This window comes from Euprymna scolopes, chromosome 15 (genome assembly GCF_053919585.1).
Source record: "Euprymna scolopes isolate OS-2025 chromosome 15, ASM5391958v1, whole genome shotgun sequence".
Classification (NCBI taxonomy): domain Eukaryota; kingdom Metazoa; phylum Mollusca; class Cephalopoda; order Sepiida; family Sepiolidae; genus Euprymna; species Euprymna scolopes.
This window is the reverse complement of record NC_136496.1, coordinates 112,155,203-112,174,205: the sequence shown is the minus strand read 5'-3', so window position 1 is coordinate 112,174,205 and position 19,003 is coordinate 112,155,203. Positions and strand designations below refer to the sequence as shown.

Sequence of the window (19,003 nt, the reverse complement as noted above, 5' to 3'; positions counted from 1 at the left end):
ATAGTTATTTTGTTTCAACATAACATAAACCCAAACGTGTTGAGGTGAATTCATTTTATACTTCCTATTCTTTAGGTTAATACAGAAGAGAAACAATTGTTAAAATAAAACTACTTACACATGGCAGTAAATAAATAGTTTTATTCTTTATATTAAAAACTGTCACCTATTGGTTTGGGAACTTTCTAAGAATACTTAGCAAAAATGTACCCATCATTTGTTTGTAAAGTCTTTTTTAACCGTATGTTTCTATCTTAAGTTGTCAATCTGTTTACAGAGGTGATTTTTAAGCTTAATGGGATAAGTGCTACACACGCTAATAAGCTGTGAGATATGTATAGTGAGGTTGGCAATTGGATATGCGTAGTGAGGTTCGTAATCAAGTATGTGTGATGTGGTTGGCTTTCGGGCATGCATGGTGCGGTTGACTGTCGGGCATGCATGGTGAGGTTGTTTGAGTGATATGCAAGTTGACTTTTGTGAAAGTTAATTAATAATTTTTTTTCATGAAGATAAAGGTAATAAAAGATGAAGATTCTCCCCAAAAAAAGATTTGATGAAAGATTTGTTTATGGATTTATATATGTTCATTTAAAAACATTTAAATAGTTAATTTATTCAAATTATTATGCAAAACTTATCACGATATCTGCCAATTTATTTTTTAATTTCATTTTCTTACAAATTTCGTTGTAATATTTTTAGTTGCAATTTTTTATTGAGAAAATTCAATAAAAAAAAAACTATGCTTATGAAATAATTTTTGCTATTTTTTAAATTAAAAGAATTAAATTTTGATTGCAAAGACCATCCTTTTCGAATTTGCATGGTTTCTCTAATATTTTGTGTAAAATTTGCATGTCTTGTTTTTTTGTTTTGTTTTTGCTTCGTTTTTATATATATATATATATATATATATATATATATATCTTTTTAATTTCTTTCTTTCAGTTACGTTTTTATTCAAAAAATATATATACAATAATTTTGGCTTTTAGCTTTTTTTATTTTTTGTTTTCTTTTATTTAAGCAATATAATTCATGTAGCATTGATAGAGCACTAAAAAAAATTGCAACAAATTAAAATAAATCGGGAATTAGCTTGTACTTATAAAAATATCTAGAAAAAATTTCTCGTTACTCTTCTGATTATGAAACACTTCAGTATCATGAGAAACATTGGTTAAATAGAATGATAATTCATTGAAATGGCATAGAAGAGTGATGAATATGAAATTTGTTGTTTTATTGTGAGAGGACACACACACACACACGTGCAGGTTCTGCCACATAGAAGTAGAAAGTGTGAGCCACTTAACATCCACATAAAACACATAATGACTCCAAAAGAGCTGGCAGAAATATACTAAGACCTTCTATTGCAGAAAACTGGAAGAATAACCCAACCAACAACATGCCAAATATTTTCTGCATAAACTATCCATGGTTTGCACAGGCTTGAAAATGCATTGAATTTGGTAGCTTTGTCTTGAAAAGGTTTTATTTCTATTATTACCTTGAAAAGGCTTTGGAAATATAGGAAATGTATTGAAAATAGCTTGAAAATTGTATTCTTTATATTCAATAAAAATTTGTGTCGGAATATTAAAAATAAAATCCAAATGAATACATTCTTCTGAAATTGCATCATATTATTTGTTCCAGTCTTGTTTATACAAGAGTTATGCTTCTTTATCATGAAACTACTCGATGCTATCTATATACCATTACAGATGTAGCCAAAGTGAAATTCTAAATTGAAATAAATACTATTAAGATATTTTTAAATATTTATTAAAATATTATTAGTTTTCTGGTTTATGATATCATTCTTTATATATTAAATTTTGTTATTAAAACTTGAATTTTGTCTGGAGAAGGCCTTGAAAAGTCCTTGAAAATAGACATTAAAAATCTGTATGAATCCTGCTATCCTAGGAATATATAGATAAGAAAGACTCTATAGAATGGCTTAAAAGGGAATGATTCCACTATGATCAGGTTTGCTGCCCAAGACCAAGCCTTGATGAATGCTTAAAAAAAAAAAAAAATTTTTTTACCGACAGAAATTGAGTTTGAGCCACCTGACATCCAGCTTTAAGGTTCTGCTGGAGAACACCTACTATGCAATGCAACATAATGGAGTGTGTAAATATCTCCACTGGACCATCTATAAAAAGTTGAATATTGAATGTAGCAAGAAGTCCTGGGGACATGTTTACCAGAAAGACCAGTTTGAAATAAGACATACACCATCCAGTATGACTATGCAATTCTTACAGCTACGTACCTAAAAAACGGAGCTATTGAACCTGACATAGTGATATGGGACAAGGAGAAAGAAGCAACCTTAGAAGTTAGTGCCCCCCACCCAAATTATGGTTGATTAAATATAGCTGAGAGGGAAATATAACAAAGTACCAAAGTCTTATGTACAATATGAAAAGAAACTGGAATCTTAGGAAGATTTTCATCATTCCAGTAATTATAAGAGCAATCGGACTCATAGAAAATAATTTCAAAAACTAACTGGCAGATATACCCGGTGAACCAAGTGCAAGAGAGATACAAAGAATTTCCCTTAAAGGGGCGATTAGATTCTTAAAAAGATCTCTTGGGTGGAATATATGAGACAGTGACAGAGCAATAAAAATGTTGTTTCAAACTTATGTGTGACAGAGCAACAAAGTGCTATTTAATACTCCAGTGTGACACAGCAACAAAGTGCTATTTAATACTCCAGTGTGACACAGCAACAAGGATGGAATACTGTTGCCATATCTGGGCAGGAGCTGCTAAAAACAGCCTATCCTGCCTTGACAGAGTACAAAATAGACTTCGTGGTTTAGTGAGGGATGCCCCTTTTCTCTACCCTGCAACCCCTCTCCCACAGAAGAGACGTTGCGAGCCTATCCTTGTTTTATCGTTATTTCCATGGCAGGTGCTCGTCTGAACTCCAATCTCTGGTCCCCCCTCGTCAATCTTTCACAAAAAACACCCATCTAGCTGAATCCACTGTGAAAAATTTCCCCCACTCCATATCTGTGCCTAAATCAAAATGCGGATTCCATGAACAAAGCTTCTTTCTTAGAACTGCACGCCTGTGGAACTCTGTTCCGTCTGCCTGCTTCCAACCGGACTACAACTTGGATGTCTTCAAGTCCAATGTTAACAAATTCCTAATGAACCGCCCCCTTAAGTAAACACTTCATCAAATCTCCACACTAACGTAATGTACTTGCAATAACCCTTATCCCTGAGTGGCTTCCGGGCCTTGATAAGTGGTGATTACTGTGTAAAAAAACAAAAAAACAAAAACAAAGTGCTATTTAATACTCCAGTGTGACAGAGCAACTGATTGACATTGAGATGAAGTGAACAGATATAAAACAAAAACACATAATCTATTTTAATGCAAGTTAATAATTTCTATGCTCAAATTGTGGAATCCCAGTTCTCTATTGAAAGCAACATTTTTATATTGTGCATATGATAGCACCTTTCATATATAAGTGTGCTATTTCATACTTATGCATGACAAATCAACTGACAGATAAAGTTTCTCATTGAAATGCGTGAACATATATTTAAAAAGAAACAATTCTGTGACATAATCTATTTTAGTGTGATTAAATAATTTCTACCTACATTTCGTGATGGAATTTCAATTCTTTATAGAAAGTGACAATTTTGCTATTCTACATATTTTAGTACCTGACCAATATTGCTTGTTAGTTGCCCAACTTCTGCTACTTCTCAGTGTTTATAATTTGTTGTTGCATTTTGTCAAAATGCATGCTTTGAAATCAATGTTAGTTTTATTTGGTTCATTTTATTTCAAAGCAGTTTTTGTTTTTGCAAATCTTGTGATAAGCATTTTATTTCAACTCAAACATTTTTACACTACAAAACAAAAACTAAAAATGAAGGGAAATCTTAATTTTTTGTTTTTGTAAAATAATAAAAGATAAGATTAAAAAAAAATAGAAAAAAGAAAAACATTTTTACATGTTTTAATCTATGTGAACATCAACAAAAAAATATAAATTTATTTTGTATCAAAATCTGTGATAGCCTCAAATATCACCATTTTTCTTTTTTCTTTTTTCAAAAGCATACATTATTAGGAAGTGTTATACATTATTATGAAAACAATTCTGGCATTGTAAGAAATCAATGCATTCTTTTCTGCATTATATATAGAGAGAGAAAGATAGAAAGTAATTGTTTGTTAAGCAAAACTATGATTTTCAGCATTATGGCACTATATACGTGTTTTTTTTTTTTTTTTTTTTTTTTTTACTCCAAACGAGGCTAATTACCACTTGGAATACAATAGGCTACTATTTGGGATCATGTCTAATAAGGGAGTTTAGCAGTGAGATGTCTGTTCACATTACATTTAAACTTTTGTAAGTTAGTACAGTCAGGGAAGTAGAAAACAGTAAGGTTGCTACTTGTTGGGTTGGTCAAGAATATGTACGTCAAAGAGGGAACAAGTGCTGGGAGTTCATCAAAATACATTCCATTAAAGTACTTGTAAAACAGGCTCAGGGATGCAACATTGTGGTGATGAGACAGTTTGGAGCTTGACCAACAGTGTAGGGATTTATTAGATTTAATTATTTGTGATAATCACAATTTTGTGAGAATGTACTTATTTAGAGAAGTTTATTCAGATTCAGTTATTCTTAATTGTTTAACCCAATGATTTAAACTTTCCTGAGCCACCATACTTACCACTAAGTTATGCAGTCCAACATTAAATGAAAAATTGGTCATATACTTAAAACTCACAGTAATTCATATTGTTCCTGACGTTTTGGCTAGGAACAAAGTGTACTATCTGTTCTGATACTACACTTCACCTTTTTTGACCTTGATCAGTAGAGGAGAAATCCTTCTAGACTGAAGCAATTTTTATTTTTGTTCCTATCCGGAGTGCCCTTTTTTGGGGGAGCTGGATTTTCCCGACCTTGAGTCTAACTCTGCCCTCATGGGAAGGCAAGTGAATAGAAACATCTACTATAGAACATTTTTGAATAATCAACTGAAAATAAAAATCTGCAAGGGGAATAACTCGTACTTAAAAACTGAAGAATATAATAGTCACTGTCTACCTTATGTGCAAAAGAAATAAAAATGAAAAAAATAAGAGGTACAATTAATGTACAGATCATTTTATTCTGTTGTAAGTATTTAAATAATAGGAATGTGTTAGACATTTTTATATTTTGAGAACTCGTTTTGATAAGATGAAAGCATGATAGAATGATAAGGCTTATGGAGCCTTGTTCTTCTGCTTACAAACATGCATAACTATCACTTCCTATAAATTGAATAGCTTTAAAATAAGAGATATAATATATAACAAGGGAGGTAAATCATGATTACTTATGACTTGTTCTTTTACAAGAACAAAATCTATTTTTATCACCTGGCTTAAAACAAAATGAACCCTTTTTCTTTTTCACAGTCCCTATTTACTCGCCTCCCCACGAGGGCAAAGTTAGACACAAGGTCAGTTTCTAATCTTAGGGGAAACCCAGCCCCCTCCCTTCCTCTAAGGGGGTACACTGGATTGGAACAATAATAAAAATTAACTCAGTCTCAGAAAATTTCTCCTTTACTCTACTATAAAATAATATAATATAAAAAGATACTTTTCACTCTTAATCAAAAGGTGTTTTTGTTGAATTTCTTTGTATAAAATCTTTTTTTTTTTTTTTTTCAAATAAATTCTATTTTTTTATGATGTTCATAAAGTACAAAATGTGTTAAAATATATTTTTTGTGTTTTGTCTTTTATTATTTTGCTCTATTATATATTTTTTTATCCAATCTATCTATTCAAAGACAAACAGTAATGGGATTTAAAAAAAAAAAATGGCTGCAATTATATTAAGTAAAACTAGGTTGTTTAAATTAGTATTCAGCCTCATTTATACTTGTCTGGACTATTGATTATGGAACAAACTTACTGCAATAGTAGCAATACTGAAGGTTATACTAACATTTTTGAAATAGAATTATTTATTCATTGTGATGATAAAGATTATTGTGAATTTGATATTTAGGATGAGAATATATTAACTTCTGAATAATATTGATAGTAAACAAGGGAGAATAGAGTTAAAATGAATTATTTCTTTTTAGTCAGGATTATGGTTATTTTTCTTTTACTAAAAAATGTCTTTATTATAATGCAATTAAACACAATTTTGATAGCCATTATCCAATAGAATTCACTAGATGCATCAGCTGTTCATTTGGTTCTTATCCCGAATTCAACCCAATTAAAAATACAAAAATACAGAAAAATCTTTGATTTATGTACTCATCTCAGAATGAAACTGTCATATTCCTAAAATCATATGAATTGATGAAGTAATTTTTTTATGTATAAAAAATCATTTTATTTTTTTTTAATTTTTAACGATTTTAATAGTAAATTGTAACCATTAGAAGGCTGATTTTCAGCTTGGAATTTTGAATTGAGTTGTTGTGAATCAAAACACATCTCACTTTGTCATAGAATTTGATTTTCTTAATGAATTAATTTACTAATATATTTGGAATATGACGTTTCCGTTCCATGACTGGTACATTCATCATAAAAAATTTTCAGTAGTTTTTTTTTTTTTTTTTTTTTTTTTTTAGGTTAAATTTTGAAGTTGGACCAACTTTTTTTATTAAAAAGTTATTTTATTGTGATAAATTGATTGAGATAATGCAAACTTATATTTTTTTAAAATCCCATTGATTACTTCTCTATCAATTTAAAATTTTCTAGAGGTTCCACATTGGGTACACGTTATAGTTTAATGAATATTTGATTTGTACCCAAAATGAATTTTTTTTTTGCTTTTTAGCTATTTGTTTTAACATATTTTTTGTTGTTTTTAGGATTAATGCTTTATTATGATTTTGATTATTATTCTAATTTTCTGCTAACTCTTACTTTTCAGGCGGAACTACACCAGCTGTTTGGGAAGATATAACAGCGAGCACCCAACTTACTTTTGTCAATGACTGTGTTTCATTCACAACTACTGTCTCAGCTAGGTTAGTCTGATTCCCTTGCATGAACATGATTGTATTTTACTCATTTCAAACATATGGACATATACTTACAGTTTTAGACATTATAAACAAAACAAAAATAATAAAACAGAACATCCCTTACTTCATAAAGAACTAACCAGGATTCAAAAAGAATGCTTGTAGTAGTGATCAGGAAGCCTTCTTAGTTTTATTGTTTATATGTTTTGATATCTTGCCAAAAAACTATGTTGAGCCTGTTTTAGTCATAACATATTTGTAATATTTTTTATTTATTTATTTTTTTTTTTTTACATTTTTTTCATTGTAAGCCTTAAACTTCCTCTAGCATACATTGTAAATTAAGTCACCATTTTTTATTTTATTTTACTTATTTCAAATAGATGGACATTGATATACTTACATTTTTAGACATTAAAAAAAAAACTTCTCCTATTTTGTGTTCAGAAAGGATGATCTCTGGAAACCTCTTTAGTTTTTTTTGTTTGTTTTTTTTGTTTTTTGTGTTTGTACCATTAATATATTGCCAAAAAATTATATTTAGCCTGTTTTAACAGTAATAACATATTTAATATATATAAAACATTTTTTGACATTATAAAACATAATAAGTATTAAAGTTCCTCTATTTTGTAAAGATCTAACCAGAGTTCAGAAAGGATGATTTCAGCATTGTCTTTAAATCCTCTTTAGTTTTTGTATATCTTTAATATGTTACCTCAAAATTTATATTGAGCCTGTTTTAACAGTAACAAAATATCTAAAGTATTTCTTTTAAAAATATTTTTTTTGATATTGTCACACTAAATTTCCCCTATTTTCTAAAGGTGTAAGGGTTAGTTCTATATTAAAATGATACCTCTTATCAGTTCATGAAGTTGCAACATTTTTTTCTTTTCTGTTTTCATTCTTTTTTTTTTTTTTTTTTTAAGATTAACATTTATTTACAAAAAATTTTTTAAAAAAAGTCACATTTTTTTGTCTTACAATTCCTCAAAGTTGCGTTCATTTTAGTATCCTAAATTTTGTATGGAAAAATTAACGAACCTCTTAGTAAATTTGAATTATCCCTCTCAGATCAATGATGAATTATAAAAAAAAGCACGGATTAGAGGCTTCTATGATACAATTTTACAGACGGTGATAGAAAACCATTTTGTGAACCATTTCTTTTTTTTAGATTCTGGCTGATGGATTGTCAAAATGTGAACGAAGCAAGCAGAATGGCTACTGAATTATATCAAGAGGCTGTTGTCGTACCATTCATGGCCAAGTTTGTCATCTTTGCCAAGCGGCATGCTCAAGAAGAAGGCAAACTTCGAATGTTCTGTATGACCGATGATAAAGTGGACAAAACTTTAGAAAAACAAGAAAAGTTTACCGAAGTTGCTCGAAGCCGGGATGTTGAGGTAAGAAAAAAACAAAAGCAACTAAATGTCATTTTTCTTCTTTTTTTTTTTTTTTTTTTTTAAATCGTAACGATTTTAGATAAAAAAATTTATTATTGTTACTAACAGGACATGTGGAAATTCCACAGCAGTATCTTTCATATGTAATGTATATTACTACTGGGCATTCTGTGGACATTCAGCATGAATGAATGGAGACCCCACAAAACTGTAAAAGTATTTATCTAAGTAATCTGGTTAATGTAGTGTCAGAATATATTTGGTTATTACGGTTTATCGCCAATATCCTTATAGGAGTCTGTGACATTTCTATTGTATGGACGCCTGGCGCAAACGGAAACCCCATGATATCATTATACCATCTTTAGATGGAACAGATTCTATCCTTGGATCCTAGTCAGAAAACCAAGAAGATATATTTTAGTTTCATGTATCGCCCAAAAGCAACATCAGTTTTTTATTTAAAATTTTATATTAACATTGCATCTTCGGTGATTGGGAGATCCTATTTATTAAAAAGAGGATAGGTGATAACTTACTAGAACATTAAATGAGCTTATATATATACTAATTTAGTGTTCATAGCTTCTATCCTCCTTTTTAATAAATAGGATCTACCAATCAAATAATCTCTAATCTGGAAATCATGACACATGTACGCATATACTTAAAGGTACTATGATATTAATATAAAGATTATAATTATTACATTTTAAGATTATTTTGATATCTATTATTATTTTCACAACATTTCAGCTGATCAAACCTTGGACCTCATTCAGATGCATGTTTTCAAACTTGAAATTTTATAAAAAAAAAATTTGAACTGACCCATATAGCTACCTTCTGGAGGTCAAGGTTGAAAATATGCATCTGAAGAAGGTCAGAGGTTACAAATATGGAAACGTGAAAATAACAACCAATATAAGAATAGTAGTAAAAATATTACAAATGATCAACCTTGCTTTAGAAATTTCAAAACATTAATAGTTAATTAAACAAAATAACTTTTCCTTTATTCATCCTTTAATTTTTAATTATTGTTAATGTTTTAATGAAGTTATTAAAAAGAACAAAAGTGTTTATAAATTAAGTACAAAGTCAGGGTGACCCTTCCAAAATGCCACCCATGGAATCTTTAATAAAATTTACAATCGTTTCTGCAGTCTAATCCTATTTGGTACAAATAAACTTTAATATAAGCTTGGCTTGTCCATCAAGTTTCAGTTATAAATATCCAACAACCTTTGTTTTATTCCTATTAACTTTAAAATACTGTTTAAATTACTGAAACTTGTTTCACAAACTAGACATAGACCAAAGTTTATTTGTATTACATATGGATGGATTGCAGGTTTTATTAACAATTATTTGGGCATAACAGTGGAGATACTTCCAATTCTGTCCCAAATCATCTATAGCTGAATCCACTGTGAAAAATTTCCCCCACTCTATATCTGTGCCTAAATCAAAACGTGGATTCCATGAACAAAGCTTCTTTCTTAGAACTGCACGCCTGTGGAACTCTGTTCCGTCTGCCTGCTTCCCACCGGACTACAACTTGGATGTCTTCAAGTTCAACGTTAACAAATTCCTAATGAACCATCCCCCTTAAGTAAACACTTCATCAAATCTCCACACTAACGTAATGTACTTGCAATAACCCTTATCCCTGAGTGGCTTCCGGGCCTTGATAAGTGGTGATCACTGTGCAAAAAAAAAAAAAAAAAAGCTTATTAACTTGGCATAATAAAAAGTACTTGGTGTGTAAATATGTTTTTGTTTTGGTAGCTTTAATTTGAATACTAAATATCAATGAAATTAAATTCTAGGAATTCTTTTTTTTATATCAATAATATAATGAAACTTTCATTTTAATACACGAGAAATCAGTTAGAAACTAAATCACAATTCAAGAAAGATTTGTATTTTCAAATAAATGAAAACAATTATATAAACCTAAATATTTTGTCTGAAGTCTTTTTCAGTCATATACCTTTTGTATTTATGTGTTTTTATTTATTTGAGAAAAAAATCTTTTGTGCATCATTATTTGTTTGCTAACCGATTTCTAATTCTATTGTAATATTGCATTTAATCGTCATCATCATGACAGGCTCCTTGCCCGGACCAATGTGACTCTTTCTCTCCAGTTTCCTGTCTTCCATCAGTTGCCTCAGATCTTCAGGTTCACAGTTGGTGTTGTGTGATATTTGTAGGATATATGTGGATCTAGGTTGTCCTCTGCTTGCACGTCCATGTCATGGATGCATTTAATACTTTCATTTTAATTTTTTTAAATTATAAAATTTCTTTTATTCCTCATTTTCACAAGCATTTTTCACTTTGCTTTAACCTTCCAGGTCTTACAAGGCCGACCACAGTATGTGGAAATGGCTGGCAACCTGATCCCTGTCACCAAATCCGGTGATCAACTATATGTACATTTCCGAGCATTCCGAGAGAACCGCCTTCCATGTACTGTAAAGGTGCGCGACTTGGACCAAGAACCAGCTGCTCGTGTTGCTTTCATGAAAGAACCAAAGGTGGCCAGAGGAGAAGCTCCTCAGTCACCGATTTGCAACCTCAACATTGTACTACCTGATGTATCAAAGGTGATTAATTTTTTTTCATATACTTATCATGAATTGCTTTCATGTTTTATATTTTTATTTTATGTTTTAATGCATAAAAAAAAAAATGTAACCCATCAAAAGATTTTAATTGTTTGTACTGTTAATTTTCGAGATGAATTCATTATATACACATTCATATTAACCATGTAAAAGATCTACAGCTTGGAAAATCAAACACTTACCCCCAACTTGATTTGATCCTTTGCCCTCAGTTGATTGATCTAATAGGCAGAATGCTACCAGATCAAGCTGTCTGAAAATACCGGTTTCCTGACCTAAAATGCACTAAACATTAATGTCATTGTTTTTTTTTTTTTTTTTTTTTTTTTTTTTTTTTTTTTTTGTAAAATTTATGTTCGGCAAAGCCAAAAACAATTATTTACCTCTACAAAACAATCAAGCAAAACATTATGAATAAATATTTGAGGACATATAGAACTTAAAGAACACAATCTTTTACCAAAAATAACCAAATTCGGTATTAAATAGCCTGAAAAGTGTTGATATGCCATAAAACAAAACGACCAAACCAAATTAACAGCCAGAGCATGTTTTACCATTTACTACAAATTTGTCGATTGAAGAGTTAGAGGATCATCAATGTGAAGAAAGTTATCCAATTAAATTATGTCATGTGCAAAAGATGTTTCCAGAAGAGCCAAGGAAATTAGTTTTGATGCAAATAGCCAGTTCATTAGTAGTGGGTAGGAATTGAAAACAGTTGAAGACATCGAACAGTTGCAATTGACAAATCAGGATGCAAATCACACAAAATTGTAAACAGCAAATGTAGAATTCTGACCATGTTAAGGGAAAGAAAGAACTTAAAAAAAAAGACTAAAAGTGAATACCTTTGCCTATTAGACACCCAATTAGGAGTCTGCATTTTTCTTTGACATTCATTCATGTTTGATTTTTCAAGTCAAAAAATTGTTTACACGGTTAATCTCAATCTCTACTATTATACAAAAGTAACTTTGTGTGTGAGTTCCTTCCTCATAGGTTCCGAAACGGCTGAACTTTTGCAAATTTCACACAAATATACTTTATATATTTAGCAGTGTTCTTAGATATGTTCTGTACAGAAATTCATTCGATAACTATCAAAAATCAAAAAAATATTTGATCTTAAAAACTCTTTCTCTCTTATAGATGAAAAAGAATTTTTACAGGGGAGCATTCACGTTACACTGGAAAAGGGAAATAATCAGTGTTGCCAATTTAATAGATTTCCCACTAGATTTGGAGATTTTGGGGAACCAACCACTTCAATATAATTGAAAAAATATATTGAAAGAAAACCCGGAATATTTATATATATTCGTAATATTTTTATGTATGGTAAAAAGTGAAAAAAAAAAAAAAACAAAAAAAAACAGTATTTTTCGTTTTTGGAGATTTTTTTTATTTCGAATTAGTGTTTTTTTTAAATTTCAGTAAAAGTTAAAAATCTAGCGATTTTTGTGAAGATTTCTTTTCCCTGATCTAGTGTGTTTTTAATCTCAGTTGGCAATGCTGGAAATAATAAAATCTCAGCAAATTTTTTTCGAAAATCAAAAAAATCCCGTCATAAAAATAGTCTTTCTCTCTAATAGATAAAAAAGAAAAATTTTTGCAGGAGAATATTTTACTGGCCAAGGGAATAATAAATCTCGGCAAATCATTTTAAAAAAAACAGATTTATTGTCATCCGGAGATATAGCTCAGTGGTAGGGCATCCAACTACAGATAGGATGATCCCCTGTTTAAGCCCGAGTGTACCTCGTCATTTTATTTTAATTTTTTTCTTATTAATGAGTTTGATTTATGATAAAGGAAGAAATACCATTTAAAATCGTCGCAAATTATTTCATCGTTTGCATATTTTAAAATTAAACATTAATCAGAAGTGACTTTTCCAGGGCATTCATCATCAAGCCCAAATATCAGCTGACGTAATATTGTAAGCAAACACAGATGGAATTTGATGAATGACATTATTTTATTATTTTTTACATATTTTTGCGAATTAGTCCACTGGACAAATTATATAATCATAATATATAATATTCAATGTAGGATTGATTCTGTAATAAATTAAAATATCATGTTTAAGCATATTGTACGATCGAGCAACCAGCTAGTAAAAATATGTATGTGTGTAAAATCTCCTGTGTACATTAAATACAATTTATCTACTTTCAAGATGTCTCATGAAATTTAAATACGCTGAATTTTATAGTTCATAAAAATATATATATATATATATATATGCTCTGTAATTACATTGAGCTTCTTAAATAAGGATTGGTATATATTAAAAGGAAATATAAATTAATACAGAATATTTCCACAAAAATAATTAACCATGCTCTAGTCTGGCACCTTACAGATGCTAAACTTCTGACTGACAAACAATATGGATTTAGACATGCCCGTTCCACAGCTGACATCCTCACTGTAATCTCTGAACGAATATACCATTCACTGGACAAAGCAGGGGAGGGCAGAGCGGTAGCTCTAGATATATCTAAGGCTTTTGACAGGGTATGGCACAAGGGTCTCCTCAGGCAAATTAAATCATACGGTATCACTGGTAGAATACTTAACATAATTAAATCCTTCTTAGATAAGAGAAAAATCCAGGTTGTCCTCGACGGTCGTACATCTAAACAATGTGATATAAATGCGGGAGTGCCTCGTGGGTATATCCTTGAACCTCTATTGTTCCTAATATTTATTAATGACCTCCCCGACAAAACTGCCTCTGAGATGGGTATATATGCTGATGACACTACACTCTATAACAGGCATGACAGGAAAACAAACGAACTCATATCTAAAGAAATGGCAAAAACACTAGAGGATGACCTCCAATCTGTAGTGGAATGGGGACATAAATGGATGGTTACATTCAATGCTGCCAAGACTAAACTGGTTTCCTTCAATAATTACAAGAAACCTTCTCTGCCACCAATAGCAATGGCCAGTGACTCCTTGTCTGAGAGTACATCTTTCAAACTGCTTGGCCTAACGTTCACAGGAAACATGAGTTGGAACAATTATATTGAAAACATTGCCAGGGCCGCTGCGAAAAAGGTAGGCTCTCTCTACCATGCTAGAACACTGCTGACACCTGAAAGTATCCTGTACCTCTATAAGGCCACCATTCGCCCATGTATGGAGTATTGTTCTCACATTTGGGCCGGTGCATCTGCTACTAGTCTCTCGCTCCTAGACAAGGTTCAAAAAAGAGTCGCCAATCTGATAGGCCCTGAACTGGCATCTAAGCTTCAGCCTCTGTCCCATCGATGAAACGTTGCATCCCTCTGCCTGTTCTACAAGTATTTTAATGGTGAATGCTCTGACGAACTGCAGACACTTGTGCCCCCACGACGTAGACACCCTTGACAAACCCGACAGGCAGCTAAATCCCACCCCCACACAGTAGAGACCCCTAGATGTAAAAGATCTTTCTACTCCAGTAGTTTCTTCCCCAGAACCGCTAGACTCTGGAATTCCATTCCAAATTCCTGCTTCCCCAACTGTACTGACATGCAGAAGTTCAAGTGCAACGTGAACCGACATCTTGCTGCCCAAATCCCAACATAGTGCCCCAGTAGTTGCTGCCCCTGATAGTAGCCCCCTACACCAAAGTGGCAATTTGCCTTGTTTGGGGTGAAAATGTAATAAAAAAAAAATATATATATATATATCTACATGAATTAGTGTGTTGAGGTAAATCAGTAAAGTACTTAATCATCATAATGTGAGAGTAAACTGCAAATTATTTATTTAAAAACTATATTACATATTCCAGAGAAAGACCATGGTTTTATTAACATCAATAGACCATTTCTGTTTAGAAAAGGCCCTTATAATCCATTCCAAATCCTCAGTGACTTAGGTTCTAAACGGGAATGATGTATCCATGTCAGTGAAACCATTGTAAGTCTCTGGAATATGTAACATATAGTTTTTAAATAAATAATTTGTGTGTGTATATACATATATATATATATATAGAGAGAGAGAGAGAAAGAAAACAAGAGACTTTCAAATCTAGTAATTATTTTTATTTTATTATTTGGAAATTGTGTTTCTAATGTTATTATCAATAAAAGTTTCTTATTAAAACCAAGATGAAATTTTTTTGTTGACCTAAAATGTATAAGTTTATCTAATCAGCTTGTAAAACATGAAAATATTAAATATATCTACTAAAAATCAAATATTGATTATTCTTTATTTTACATATATAATTCATTAAGATTTATTGATTTAAATACATGAAATGATTTTTTTTCTTTTTTGCACATGTTTGTTAACCTTTATGAAATGGATGTTTTTATTTTCTCCCCAAATTTCAGACCGATTCCATGGAAATGACTTCAGAAGAAGCCCTCGAAGTTCGAAAGCGGCATAGTCTTCTTAGGGAACATGGAATTGGTGAGTAAAAAAATATATTTCATAAAATATTTGTCAATTTTAAATCGATCATGACTTTTTGTTTGTTAGAGAAAATTAAAATAAAATAGTATTACTAATCATTTATTACTATTAAAAAAAAAAAAATGGTAAAACAAACCAAATAAATGAATATAATGATTGATGGAAAAGAAAGGTTAACTATGATTGTCTCTTATATCCCCCATACTTATATTTATAGAAGGTTTTGAAAGCAATGTTGAAAGGATGGGAGAAATATAAATAAAGAACTATAATAATAATAAAATAATTATAATAAATTTAAATAAATAAAAGTAAATAAAAAATTAAAAAAAATATATAAAAATATAGGCAATCTCTAACAATTGTACTCCCAAAACAAAGATGGCAGAAATGGATACAATTGATGCAAATATGGAATGGAAGTTACCAACTATAAAACGAAACTCAAAACCATACAGAAACACCCTTGTGTTAATATATTTAATATATTATTTCAAAAAGACTTCATTTTATAGAAATGGTAAGATATAAAAATTTTAACAATATAAAGAAATAAAGAAAATTTTTATTTTTTACATTTCTATATATGAAGTCTTCTTGAAATAATATATTAAACATTAACACAAGAACTGGTATATTTTTTTTAAATGGGGTGTTTCTGTATGGTTTCATTTCATCTTTGTTTTGGGAGCGCAATTGTTAGAGATTGACAAAATATAAATATCTATAAAATATATATAAAAGTTCTATTTCCCTTTCTAGCACCAGGGCAACCCCGGGTAGCACTGCTTGTATGTATAAAACATAAATATAAAAGAATCAATCTATTTAAACTAACTTAGAAATATATGCTACATGTAAGTAAGCACAGCTAATTTATTAAAACTATTGAATACTATTCTACAAGTCACAACTTTTACCATTTAGTATAAGAAACAAGCAGGTATGGATTATTCGGACTAGTGTTTTCATCTTGAGCGTTATTCACACAATGTTTTGGCGAATGTAACCTCTTAGCTTCTTCTGGTATATTTTGTTGAACTGTGTAATCTTTCTGTTGAAGTTGAGAATCTGCATAAAATTTCAAATGGAACCTTTTCTTTAATCCACAGGAGTTGCATGTTCTTGTTCTATTGTGGAGGACAGGATTGCCTGCTTATGTATTTGGCACTCCCATCCTCCATGTTGTAAGGTAGGTGAGAGAAGCCAAGGTCGCGTAATGAAAACACAAAGTACATCAATATACAATAACAAATAAATGTAGATTTATTTACATTTAATTACAAATCAAGGTTGTAAAAGTTTGTAGCGAAAGATGAGTAACGTTATTTGCATTTAGGCCTCAATATACTTTGAGAGTTTGAACACGGCCTGGCTATCATAAGAAGCTAAGGTTGTTCAGTCACATCTGCATTGTCCTGAGGTCCAGCGAAAAAAAGGATGAAATATATAAAACGGAAGTGAACGTAGCTGCATCGCCCCCTGGTTGCAAGGCATGGTGCCACCAGAATTGAAGGGCAATAATCGTGCTTACCTTAAGGTCCTCCGTTTATGTCTGCATGTGGAGAACTAAGCTCCCATACTATCAGCCATGACCGAGTAAAAATGTTAACTAATTTGCAGTTGAATTCTTAATATTACCCTCATGACGATTGAACCTTTAACCTCCAGAAGAGTGTCACTTACAACTGAATTATACCATTATGCTAGGAGTCTGTGGAAAATTCTAGTATAAATTTAAAGAGCCTTGAATGTATTATCTTTAGATATACAATCTTACTACTTATTCGTGTGTGTGTGTATGTTGTGACCCTGTTTGCCTGAAAAAGGTTGATATGCCATAAAACCAAACCAAACTTGAGGAACAATCTTTACCGAACTCCTCTATCAATTTTTGGCATACATTCTTGAAATTGGATGTATAGGGGATTTGGACCTGTAGAATAAATTTCGATTTGTTTTTTAACCAATAAAAATAGCTGGTAAGGGGTCAAAATTGAAACAAATTAGAACTTGGCAGATATAAGTAAACTTCTATGCATGTGCAAATATACATTTATAGGTTAAACAGCATTAATTTTAAAGTTTTTCTATGAGTATGGATGTAGTTCAGACTATAACAAATAAGGCTGGAGAGCTGTATGTTTTGGTTTCGATTCTAGCTGATTGCACTCAAGTTATTTTTTTTTTACTTTTGAAATCACTACTCTATATTGGGTACAAAATAATAATCAATAGTATTGGTTATATAATAAATGTGAAATCTACATTAATTAAAATATCATATTTAAACTTATTTTATGACCAGGCAATAGCGGATGGCCCGTTAGTGTGTGTATATATATATATATATATATCAAGTTATAGGTATTCAAAAATGATAACTAGTTAATTTAACGGGGTTATTAAGAGTGCTCAATATAAAGAGCAAGGTTTATTTTTATTGATATAGATAAAATTTACATAGTCGCGACACTGGACATGGTAATGTTTCAAACAGATGGCCGATCAAAGCCACAAGTCCTCATCAGGCGACTTAATAAAGTTTGTCTTCCACTGAAGAAGTCTGGTTCTTAAACCTTTTAAGAAGCGGACTTCTTCTGTGGAAGACAAACTTTATTAAGTCACCTGACGAGGACTTGTTGCTTTGATCGACCATCTGTCGGAAATATTAGCATGTCCAATGTCAAAACCGTGTCATTTCGTCTATTACATCTGAAATGTTATGCGAATAGCACACACTCAAGATGGGAACAGTAATCCAAATATTCCCAATAATATAAATTATCAATCATCATCTGAAAAAATCAAAAACAGGTTAGAGGTTGTTTTTTTGTCCCATTACTGTGCAGATAATCCTATGAACTTTCTTTGGTTACCTTCAGTTTTGTGTTACAGACTTACATCACAAGTCGAGTAATGCCTTTCAAAAAGTGTCTAAAAACATTAGTCTTAAGTTTTTTGTTTTTTTATTTCCTGATCCTAATCATTCCTTTGATTACTTCTTTGTGCAGTTCTCCAAGATACCATCAGCCGAGCCCAAATGAAGATTACTGATGTTGCAGACACCCTCCAAGGTGACTGGGTGATGTTGGCTCAACAGTTAGACATTACCATGTCTGAAATTAATAAGATCAAAACAGATTACAACACAGTAAACGATCAGGCTTTGGCAATGCTACATCTTTGGGTGGAGAAGAACGGTGACAAAGCATCAGGTATGTTTCTCAGTTTTGATTCCAATACCATTTTGTTACTTGATGTTAAGTTTTCTATTTCTCATGTTTTATTTCAAGTGGTACCATAGAAAAAAAAACTGGTTCTAATTTAGAATTCAACATAATTTAAAAAAAAAAAAATTAGAAAATACAAAAAAAAATCACAAAACAAAGATGTCATATTCCAAAAATCACAGAAATTGATCAAGTAATTTTTTAACTAAGAAAATCAAATTTCATGGGTTTT

General features: G+C 31.0%; 1 protein-coding gene across 50 annotated transcripts in view; it reads left to right on the top strand.

Moving 5' to 3' along the window:
- LOC145294072 (uncharacterized) overlaps positions 1-19,003 on the top strand; it is a 616,260-nt gene that overhangs the window by 400,441 nt on the left and 196,816 nt on the right. For all 50 annotated transcript variants that reach the window (XM_080141108.1, XM_080141084.1, XM_080141083.1 and 47 more), the window contains 5 exons: positions 6,969-7,065; positions 8,243-8,471; positions 10,835-11,086; positions 15,457-15,535; positions 18,553-18,756. In XM_080141108.1, coding sequence (XP_079997234.1) covers positions 6,969-7,065; positions 8,243-8,471; positions 10,835-11,086; positions 15,457-15,535; positions 18,553-18,756 — 861 coding nt within the window. The remainder of the gene's footprint in view (positions 1-6,968; positions 7,066-8,242; positions 8,472-10,834; positions 11,087-15,456; positions 15,536-18,552; positions 18,757-19,003) is intronic.